Source organism: Erinaceus europaeus, chromosome 2 (genome assembly GCF_950295315.1).
Source record: "Erinaceus europaeus chromosome 2, mEriEur2.1, whole genome shotgun sequence".
NCBI classification, from domain to species: Eukaryota; Metazoa; Chordata; class Mammalia; order Eulipotyphla; family Erinaceidae; genus Erinaceus; species Erinaceus europaeus.
In genome coordinates, this window is record NC_080163.1 from 118816144 (window position 1) to 118827708 (window position 11565).

Genomic DNA, 11565 nt, shown 5'->3' on the forward strand with positions numbered 1-11565 from the left:
GCTATTGGCCTGGAGACGCCCTATCTCCCCCATTATCAAGGCTGTATCTCGCCAACCATCTTGGCGCGGTAATGGGGCCGGTTCAACTTTCTGAGTTATCACAGGAGCTGAAACCTGCGCCCGCCAGAGGCCCGAACCCGGAGACAGTTCAGGGAGGACAGGGCTCCGGCCAGCAAAACAGGGAGGGAGAAGGGTGGCTCAGCTGGCTGGGGCCCCTCTAAGGGCCTAGCACAGAGGACAGCAGAGTGTTGTGGAGAGTGTCTTCTGGTCTCTGGGAAGAGGTCTGTTTTGGGTAAAGCTGGATGTGAATATAAGGCACAGAAGGGGAAACTAAGGCAGGAGGCAACCCCATAGTCTCAGTGGGGCTAGGCAGTGGAGAGTGTTGGTGGGCACCTTGCAGGTCCCCTGTGACCTACATCCCTAGAGGCTTTTCTAGACCTTAAACCTTAGAGCAGGAAGTATCACCAACACAAGAGCAGAGAGAGCTATTCTGGGGTCTCTGCACCTGAGCCTCCCCCCCACAGCCCTCTGAGGCTCAGCTCATATTTTATAGCCCCTGCCAACTTGGGGATGCTCGGTGCACCCTTTGAATGTTGAAGGACCTCCTTAAATGGCATACCCAGGGCCCTTAAACAGCACACCCATGCATTCAGAGGAAGGCACCCACAAACTCACTCATTCCAACCCCCTAAAGCTTGAATGCTGCAGCTGGGGTGTGAAGCAGGTGAGATGCGGAGTGTGTATGGGGTCCTCTCTAAGGATTTCCCAGCTTGTTCTATGGGCTTCAGGGATAACCTGGCTATCTTCAGCCTGCAGCTCTGGTTTGGCTCCTGCAGTGGGAGGCTGGCACAAGACACCTTGGCCCAGAGAGGGGAAGAGACTGGCCCAAAGTTATGTAGCCAGTGGAGGATGGTGCAGAGACCTCAGTTTCCTGAACTTGAACACAGTAGTTGCCAGGCCTGGCAGGAGGTTAGGAATCCTGAAAAGTACCCCTGTAGCCATGCACCACCACCTTCCCCAGGTCAGCATCTGACTTGACCTCCAAACCTTACGCCTCAGTTTCCCCTCTGTGCACACCAGAGGGGGGGGTGGTCTCTAAGTCCTCTCCTGCTGGGGGGAGAGCATGTCTCATGTTTGGGCGGCTGGCTGCTCACTGCTGTGGCTGCCAGCCTGGGGGCTGATCTTGGGATAAGCCTGGGGCTCTGGTGAGCTGGGGTCAGATGCGGGAAGCCCCCCAGGGCCTGGGCCACCCTCATCTCTGAGTGAGCTTTCTCCTATCTCTAGGAACCTTAGAGTAGCTGAGGTGTGGTCCAGGTCCCTAACCCTTCTGTGGCTGCAGCCTAGCCATCTTGACTTGTGAGACCCTGTCACACAAGAAGGGTCCCATCCAGCTGAAGGAGAAAGCTGAACTAGCCTGGCCTTTGTGCCCTTCCCTCCTGATCCCTGATCTGACTTGCAGGATGAGGTTTGAGAAGAAAAAGGGAGACTGAGGCAAGAGACTGTGACAGGGGTCAGAACCCAGGGCAGATGGAGAAAGTTGATGGGTTAGGGATCAGCCACCAGGAGGGCCTGAAACAAGCCCAAAGGAGTTGGGGGAGGGGAGAGGTGGCCTCTGTTCTCATTTCAGTTCTGTTTAGTACCACAGGTGACACCAAGCTCTAGCCCAGGCCCTACCTCCTGTGTCTACCTCAGAGGTGCCCTACTAGGTTCACTGTTCCATTTTAGAGGGGAAACTGAGGCTCCATTTATGTGAGGTACCGTTAGAACATAAGATAATTTCTGCACAGCCACAGATGCTAGTAGCTTTGGACCTGGTACCCAAGCCTATGCTTTGTTCTTGGGGGCAAATGTGGGAGAGGGGAGCTCAGGGACACTTCTGGAGGTACTCCCAGTCTTGGCCATTGGAGACTGAGTTAGGGCCTATGTAGATTACCCCCTCACTCCTGCTTCTTTACTGCCCACCTTCTGTGTGACCCTGTGGTAGTCAGTCAACCTCTCTGATGTTCAGTGTGCAATTGGGTCAAGAATCCCAACCTTGGGGTGGGTGGGCATTGGAGAATTGCAGGAGAGGGGTGCCTGCAAGGTACTCAGCAGAGAACTCTCAGTGGGTCAGTTGACTGGGTCTCTGTCCACACTATAGCCCTGGGAATGGGGAACCAGGGGCCCCAGTTCAGCTGAGCTCTAGCCACTTGGGTTCTAAATCTGCATACTAGCCTTCCAAGACCTGTCATAGTGGTGGGGAAACCAAGCTGCTGAGAGTCCAGCAAGCCCAGGGGAAGTAGAGGGGAAGGACAGTAGGCAGGGGGAGGGACCTGCTTATCAGTCTAACCAGCTCTGGCCCAAGGTCAGCACTACATTCCTACCCCAGCAGGGCCATTCCCTGCTCCCAAACACAGCCTTTGGTGGGAGGGGGGAGACCAGGAGTGGGCAGAAGGGGCCCTGCAAGAGGACAAGCTGGGGTGGGGCAGGGTTGATGCCTGCGTCTGAGAAGGTACTGCTCAGAGGAATCCCTGCCCATCTTTATGGAGCAGTCTTAAGGAACCTCAGTCCTCTTGTAAGATGGACCTATCGATCAGTAATGCTGCTCATAATGAGATGACATCACTCCAGGGAAGATGCTGAGATGGAAGAAGGGCCTACAGAGCACCCCTAACCAGGAGCCCCTCTTTCTTCAAACCCTAACACCACCTCAAAGGGTGACAGCCCATGGTGACTTCTGGAAATTTTTTTAGTGATGAAACCAGCAGCTGCCAGGGCTACAGTGTCCACCAGGGACAGAACTCCAGGCCCGGAGACAGTTTGCATCTGGCATCTCAGAACCTCTACCCACCTCTTTAAAGTACTCTTCTTGCACTCCAGTTTCCAAAGCAGGATTGGAGGCCACAGCTGCAAAGTCTGAAGCTTTACAGGGGTTTTTTCTGAGCTAGTTCACTGGTGATGTGAGTCTTTAAGGCCAGGGTTGGGGTGCAGGGTGATACCCAGACCCCTCTCAGAGCCAGACTTTCATCATGTTCTCCTTGCCCAGGGTAGGAGGAGGCTTATGGCCTCATTTAGGAACTGGGACAGTCACTGGGCCACTGGACTGATGGGAAAACTGAAGCAGAAGGGTGTTAGTGATGCTGCTGGGCCCGTGCTGGGAGCCCCAGGCCCGGCTGCCATGTGGACAGACCCATTCTCCTGGGGCTAAGATGACTCGATGCTCTCTCTAGGCCTCCAGTTCCTTCTCTGTGAAATGAGACAGGGAATAGGCACCTGGGGTCCTCCTCATAGGGATGGACCCTCCTGTCTGGCCTGACTTGACCCAAATCCAAGTGAAGCTCATATATGAGGGGAAGTGGGAGCAAGAAGAAGACAGAGGAACATTTTCACCAGCTCCCTAGCCCTAGGAGGTTCCAGACCAGAGGCCAAAAGCATTATGCTAAGGTGGCAGAGTAGAGACTACATGGCCTGGGTACCTACCTGCTTGGCAATCCACAGCTCCCACAAATGGGTGGGAGAAGCCAGCCAGGAGGGCCTGCTAATATTAGGTCTACGAGCTGTAGGTCATTTCTCAGCTAAGACCTATAGGAGTGGGTATCCTGGGAGGAGTGGAGTGTTGGACTTGAAAACAAGAGGTCCCAAGTTTAATCCTCAGTATTGCATGTTCCTGAGTGATGCTGTGGTATCTTCACCCCCAAACAAACGAAGAGCTGGGGTGGGACTAGGTTATCACTATCTGTGTTATCACTATGGGAAAGGGATTTTTCTATCTCAGATGAGCTGCAGACTTATCAGTGGGACACCAGGGCACAGGGTGGTGTCTGTGGCAGCTGGTTGTCCCCAGGGGCCTGGTTTTGCAGATGGGGAGCTAAGGCTCATGCAGGGCCATGAGTGGCAGAGTGGGGATCTACGTCCATGTCCACTTTACACCATGTGCCTGCTAGGTCATGACTCTGACAGAGGTTTAGAAGACTCAGTATGTGAGAACAGACAGACTTTGTCTTGTTCTCTGGGAGTGAGTGGTGGTGCAGACTGTGGGAGCACTGTCTGGTGCAGAGAAGGGTTGACCTGAGCAGTTGTGCTAAGGTCCTGGGGCTGGTGATGATGGGGCACTGAGAGGCTGTAGGGAGTTGGAGAAAAACCATTCCAGTTCTGGAAGGCATGTAGGTCCTGATGGCATCTGTTATTGTAGGTGTCAGTTCTTGCTCACTCACAGTCCACACACACTGCAGTTTGAAGGTAGCTAAGTTCTCATATGGGGGTGGTGATAGTTATTTGCCTCCCTCTGCCACAGCGGAAGCCCCTGAGGTCCACAGCCTCAGAGAGGCTGCTCTACTTTGACCCTCAAGGCCTAGGCCATTTCTGCTTAAGTGGGGATCTTCAGACAGGGAGAGTGTGTGGCTATGGCCTCAGCTTCCCCTTCTATGAAATGGGGCTAGAGGGCAGCTCTGGGATGGCGTGGGGGGGTCTGGTGGCCTGGTGGACAGGAGTCCAGCCAGGCACCTTAGTGTGGCCCAGTCGGGTCCACAGTGCGGGTGATATGGATCGGGGAGGCAGCAGCTGCCTCCAGGAGGGGCCTGTCGATGGCAGATAGGCCAGGAGTATTATTCACGGGCCCGTCAAGCCCCAGGAACGTCTGGTTGGCATAGAAACAGGAGATAAGTGCACAATTAATGGCATCACGTTCCCTTTGCCTTTCTTCCCCAACTGACCCATTTAAATCCCTGGCGCTGGGGCCACGCTGGGCTCCCACTGACCTCAGGGAGGGGCCGGCAGTCTGAGCCAGGTATAGGCCCCCAGATGGGGCTGGTTAATCCTGGGCCCTCCTTGTTGCACACTGACGTCTCAGTAAGGAGGCACTGGCAGAGAGGCAGGGGCGACCGACCCCACAGTGCCAAGCTCCCCAGTCCCATTGCACAGGTGTGGAGACTGAGGCTCACAGAAGTCTGGGGCAAATGAGGTAAGAGACCAAGGAGCAATGCCAGCATGCTGGGCCTGGCTCTGCTGCTTTCTCTGTACCTCAGTTTCCTTAGGTGTGAACTGGTGATGAGAGTAACACCTGCTTATAGTTACTATGTGGCCTAGCACAGAGAGTTCCATGAATGTTAGTCTATTTATTTATTTACTTATTTTATTTTATTTTTAAAAGGACACCAAGGGACTGAAGCTTCCCTCAGTGTCATGGTGCTCCTATGTGGGATACTAGGGGTCCACACTTGAGTTGTGCAAATGGCAAAGCCAGGTGTGTTAAGACCCTCCCAAGGTGAGCTGTATTGTTGGCCCCTAGGTTTGTTTTTTTTTTTAACCTTTATTTAAGAAAAAAGATTTACTGGGGGGTCAGGCAGTAGCGCAGTGGGTTAAGTGCACATGGCGCAAAGTATAAGGACCGGCGTAAGGATCCCAGTTTGAGCCCCCCCGGTCCCCCACCTGCAGGGGAGTCGCTTCACAGGCGGTGAAGCAGGTCTTCAGGTGTCTATCTTTTTCTCCCCCTCTCTGTCTTCCCCTCCTCTCTCCGTTTCTCTCTGTCCTATCCAACAATGAATGACATCAACAACAACAATAATAACCACAACAAGGCTACAACAACAAGGGCAACAAAAGAGGGGAAAAAAAGATTTACTTTTCAGAAAGTGTACAAAGCACTGCTCAGTTCTGGCAAATGACAGTGCCAGAAATTGAATCTGAAGCTTCTATGACCTCAGGCACACAAATCTTATGTTCTAATACTAATGTCAGTTATTATTAATATGTTACCACTATCAAGTGAGCCATTGGGCCATCTCCCAGAGGCTTGGAAGTCAGGACCCCAAAATTTGCATCTTGGTGAATAGCTCAACCGGTAAGGGAAAGACTTGCATGTTTGACTCACCCAATTCGATCCCCAGCACCATTTGTATCAGAGTGGTGCTTTGGTTTCTCTCTACCTCCTGAAACTCTTATCTTATGAAATAAGTAAATTCTTAGGGGCCTAAGGAGATAGCTCACTGGGTAGGGTGTGTGCACTGCCACGTGTGAGCCAGGTTTGAGTTCCCAACCACATAGAGGTGCTATGGCAATGGAGGAGGCTTTGGTGATATGTCCCGCCCACACTGTCTTTGTCTGTCTCTCCCTCTCTCTCTCCCTTTCTTTCTGAGTAAAAAAAAAAAAAAAAAAAGTGGTCTAGCGTGCTTAAGTTGTGCATGTGTGAGGCCCTGGTTCCATAATATATCAGAGATTGGCTGCCAGCAGCATTCAAGTCTAAGTTCAGGGGCTGAGGGACATGGGCAAGTCTCCAAAAGTCCCAGTCTCAAAGTCCTTTACCCCCTACTGTCATTCACGCCTGTTTTTCTGGAGTGGGGAGGAGAGAAACTGAGGCTGCAGAAGACAAAATCACATGGCCATATTGGCTCTGCATCACGGGCATCCTGTTATCTGGACCCCTTTTCCTGGCTTCTTTGCCACACAGAGGTCTGGAGGGACTCAGGATGGCTCACCTACTGGGGAGACAGAACACATTCACAGAACACTGAAAAGACCACGTTGCCCTCCCCCTTCTGTGCCCAACTCAGGCTGGCTTATGCACCAGCTGTTGGCAGTTGGCAGTGCCAGCCTATAGTAGGGGTTGGGCTGCTGGGGAGCTTTGGGGATTTTGAAGTTTAGAGAGAATTAGTCATCCTGTGACCACCAATAATTTGTTTAATCAAACTCTGAGAACGTGTGAAAAAACATTCTCATCTGAGCTAGAGAAGTACCAAGGGGGCGGGGGGGGGGGGGGTAGGGCTTCACTCCCCAGGAGGTTCTCTCGCTTTCCCATAGACCCACTTTAACCTGGAGGCTTAGTCCTGTCCCCACCTTCCAAAGTGGATAACAGAGGCCCAGCCCACCTCCTCACCTTCTCCAGCCACACACAGGCTGTCCCTTCCTTGCCATCATGTGACACCCCCCAAGACATTACCCCATTTTACAGAGTTGTAAACTGAAGCCAGCCTGTTGTTCTGGGAGACCCCTGTGGCCTGCCTCTTCCAGACTGCTACAGGATTCTCCAAGTGTCCCTGAATGCTCACCAGCTACTATTACCTCACCTCTCCTCTCACCTCTGAGGCACCCTTGTGACCCTATGACCCTGGACTGGCATACAAGTACTCAGTAAAAACTTACTAAGACTTTTTTGTGTGTGTGTGTGTGTGTGCTGATTTGAGGCCCCTCTAAAAAAGCATCAGCACTGAGATTCCTCCCCCCACCACCTTCCCCTAACACTAACCACCTTTATTTCTTTTTTTTTTTTTTTTCTGAGAAAACTCTTGGCAGGAGACAGCTCATTTGCTGGAAGGTCACCAACCCCATGGTGATTGGGGGGGGGGGGGAAGCACCCAGTCTGCTGGAGGTGACATTATCTCACACCATCTAATTGGAATAGGGGCGGGTGTCCTCTCCCCACCCCCTTACCCCCCACCTCACAACCCCCAAAGTCAGTTTTCTTTCATTTTGATGGACTGTACCACCCGCAGGGGAGGACCTGCTTCTTGGCAATCAAGTGTGTTTGGGATGAAAACTTGCCCAGACGGCCCGGCGGGACGCTGCCCCGCCCGCCCGCCGGCCAAGGCCCCCGCTAGCCGGGCCTGCGACACCCCCGGTCTGTTGTTGCCTCGAACTGGCCGGGCCTGGTGGCCACAGATAAGGCGTCTTATCGCTCCGGACGATCGCCATCCGGCCAGCCCTGCTTATCCGAGCTCACATCGACCCAGGCGGGGCTGCACCAAGGGCCGGGGGCGCGCGGGGTCCGGGTCCGAGCTCTGGCCCGAGCTGCAGCCAGCGCGGCCCGGCCTATCGGCGGAGCCATCTGGCCGGCTGGGGCCGAGCTCCCGCCCTCCCCGCGCCCACGTTTGAAGTTAATAAATGGAAGCGCCTATCGCCGCCGCCATCGGTTGCGCGCCTTATCAGCGCGGCACATCTATCTCTGCGCGGAACAAAAGGCTCACAGAGGCGCGGGCAGCTGCGCCCCGGCCCGGGGGAGGGGGGAGGCAGCCCCCCGCGCTCGGCCCCCTTCCCTCTCCCGCCCCCCCCCCCCCGCGGGCTGCATGCAGGTGAGGCCCCCGCACCCGCCCCGCTCGCAGCTGCGAGGGCCGCACGCACAGCCGCGGGCGCAGGGCGGGCGCCGCCGCTCGGTGACAATCAGCGCTCGGATCTTAACGCGCCAAGATCTGCCGCGAGGAGGAGGAGGCGCCCCGGGCTGCGGGCGGAGAGTGGCCGCCCCGCCTCCCAGGCCCGGCCCTGTCCCCAAGCCCCGTCCCGGGTCAGCCGAGGGTGGGCAGCAGGGCCTCGCCCACCCGGGCCTACGGGCCCCGACGCGTGCAGCACCTCTGGGGGGAGCCGGCTGGGCCCAGCGCTCGCCCGGCTCCAGGGCTTATCGACGCCGGCGATCGGTTCTCAACCTGCGATCTCCCTGCCCTCCCTCTATCTACATTTCTCATCACCCTGAAACACTTGCACATACGCACACGAGAACAGACCCGACACAGGCACACAGGGGGAGGAAGGGAAAAAGAAACCAGAGAACAGCGCAGATCGGGACCTGTGGGTGGTTTTAATACTTAAGTTGACTTGATAGAAGGCGACTTTCGGAAAACAGGTCCCGCTCGCACACTGAGGGAGTCGGGTTACGGAACCCGGATTCGTGCCGTGTTTCCCCCTTTGGGGACACCGGGAGCGGACACTCACTGGCCCGAGCGCGGGCACGTGCACATGGGGTCTTAGTGGTCCTGGACTGTGGACAGAAGAAGCAATGCCGGGTGCTTGGCGCTGAGCAGTTGGCTGGTTGATCCAAGCCGCCCCCTCTCCAGCAACCCCAAAGACCTGCCCATTTGGCCTGGGCGGTGCGCCCCTGAGAGCCCATAGCTGGCCACCCAGGCCAAGTTATTATTGGCTGGGGCGGAGAGCGGAGCTTCCTGTGCAATCCGCTGCCGTGCTCCCAGTGCAGTATGGCCCTGAGTGTGCAAATGCAGGGCGCTCTTATCTTGGGGCCATCGGCCATGCTGGGTGCACAGCAGCAGCCTGTGCCCCCCCCCCCCCATTGCCCTGAAAGTCGTATAGGCGACAAACCTGGATGCAAGCACAGGCTATTGTGGTCCAGGGTTAAGACCCCTCCCTCCCTCCCTGACTCAGCAGCCCATCGGATGCTGGCTGAGGGGTGTCCGAAGGCATTTGAGGACACCATCTGCCGCCTGGGAGTCAGGTAGACCTCTAGGAGGGTGTCCCTTAGCGAAGAAGGCTCCACTGGGAGGTCCTGGCCACAGCTCGTGAGGGTCTGAGTGGTTGGAGCCAAGTGCGTGACGGCGGAAGCGACACCACAGCACCCGCTTCAGCCACGCTGCTGTGCAGCCGACAGAGCAGAGCAGTGGTGGGCGCCAGGCGGTCCCCGCCACTCGGTGGGGCATTTCCAGACGTCCGGGCGGGGTGGAGGTGCCCCCTCTCCCTCTCAGGTCTCTCTCCCCCCCCTTCTAGATACGAAGCCTGGGAGAGTCAACCACGCCAGATAAGATCACAATTTCTGCCCGTCCCGACAGAGCGATCTTATCAGGATAGGACTTGCAGAATGGAATATTTTAAACTTTATCAGAGCCCAGATCAGGGCCGCCTTATCGCCGCACCATCTCAGGGGCGCGGGGGAGGGGCGGCCGCGAGGTGGGCGCGCCCCCAGACACCCGGGCGCTCCAGGCGGACCCCTCCCCACCGGACGCCCCCCCCCCATCAGCTTGCAGGGCAGGACCCCGCAGCACCGGAGCCGAGACGCGGGGGCGCGGGCGGCCGACGAAGATCAGATCACGGCGCTTGGCACCGGGCGCGGGGGGAAGGTCGCGGGCGCCGGCCGAGGGGACGCAGTGTGGGCGCGGGGGGCAAGGGGCGGGCAAAGTCGGACTCACGCTTGATTTGCCGGGGGTTGCTCTGTTTCCTCCTGGACATGTCTCCGGCGCCACGCGCCTTCCCGGAGGCCGCCTCTAGCCCCTGGAGGGCGGCGGGCGGCAGGGACACGGCGGGGCCGCAGGGCGGCTCATGCCCTCGGCCCCCGGGCTCCACGGCCGCCGCAGTCCGCGCCCCCAGCCCGCCGCGTCCGGCCCGGAGCCTCCGCGCCGCCAAGGCCGAAGGCCAGGGCCCTGCGCTGCGCGCGCGCGGACCGCGGAGGCGGCGGGCTGTCGGCTCCTCAGCTCGCGGGCGGACCCCGCGGCCGCCGCTTCCTTTCCTCAGACCCCGCGGGCAGCGCGCGGCGCTCCGGCGGCCACCGCCAGGGCGCGAGCTGCGGGGCCGGGCGGGAGGAGCAGTGACGCGAGGCCACGCCCCCATTAGGCCACGCCCCACCCGCAGCGTGGACCCCGCCCCTCAATGGCCTGGGTTCCTCCCGCCCTGGCTCCGCCCCCGGCCGCCATAGCCCCGCCCCCAGTCAGCTCTTAGTTCCTGGCCGCCCGGGCCCAGCTCCGCCCCATCTCTGGCTCCGCCCCCTAGCATTGGCTCCTCTCCAATCGCCCCGACCGCCTAGAGCCAGCCCGGATCCGGAGCTCACTTAGGCCTCTGCACCTCTTCTGACCCCGCAGCTTCGTCCCCAGTCTGACTCTGTTTGGTCATCTAATCCCTCTTCTCGTCCCCGCTGCCTAGGTCAGTCCGGGTTCCAGGCCTCCCTGGGCCCGCCCCCTTAGCATCAGCTCCGCCCCCAAACCTGACCCGACCAGGTTCGGTTCCTCGGTTCCAAGGTCCCGCTCCCTGAGCCTTGGCCCCACCCCCTGATACGCAGGCTTTCCATGGCCCCGCCCCTGCGCCGCAGCTCGGCTCCAGAGGCGCTGAGATCCGGTTCTGCTAGCGGATTTTGGACGGAGCCCGCCAGATTTGGAAGAAGCACAGACTCCCTGCTTTTGCCTTGGGCTCGTTTTAGACACTGGCTGTGTGCGGACGTCTGTCTAAGACTGTCCTGAAAGTATTTTAGGGCCCGTGCCTCCAGTGGCCATGACCCCTCAAATAGTGCAGGATTTTGCCTACTGTGGGGTAGGGATTCAGATCTGGCTGGAAATCTGGTAGGACACTGTGTCCTCCCCTGCAGCAGCTCCCTGGCTGCAGTCCCAGGCCCCTTCTCAGCCACCGCGCCTCTCCAGGAAGCCCCTGCTGGAGGTTCAAAGAAGGAGGTCCTTCCTTAGCCAAGCGAACCCCAGAATTGAGGGGAGGCTATGACAATTCATAGCCTAGGACCTCCTGTCCTTTGGGATATATTCCTTGGGATCCCAGAGCCAGCCTCAGCCTTCCAGTGAGATTGATGGTCACAGCATGGGCAGCACCCCCTCACCCCGTGGAATTACTTCATTTCATTTAAATATTCTTGGCAGGCACTAAGTGCTTGCCTCACTCTTCCCAAATTCACAATAAAGAGGGAATTACCAGGCTCCAGGGCTAACTAAGCACAAGGCCTTTTCCTGAAGGTATCCGGAAGGTCAGCAATCATCCCACAGACCAGTGTAGAGACTGGCTGGTGCCTTGAGGTCTGTCCTCAAGACCCCTACTCCACATTCTGACTCCGTTACCTTTGACCCAAGGAAGATGAGAAGGATTGCCTCCAAAGTCTAGTTG

General features: G+C 57.4%; 1 protein-coding gene across 1 annotated transcript in view; it reads right to left on the reverse strand.

Moving 5' to 3' along the window:
- Positions 1-10656, reverse strand: part of ZFPM1 (zinc finger protein, FOG family member 1) — a 55081-nt gene extending 44425 nt beyond the window's left edge. Inside the window, exon 1 of the mRNA XM_060185028.1 lies at positions 9879-10656. Within this exon, the coding sequence (XP_060041011.1) occupies positions 9879-10296 (418 nt within the window). The 5' untranslated portion in view covers positions 10297-10656. The remainder of the gene's footprint in view (positions 1-9878) is intronic.
- Positions 10657-11565: the final 909 nt, after the last annotated feature.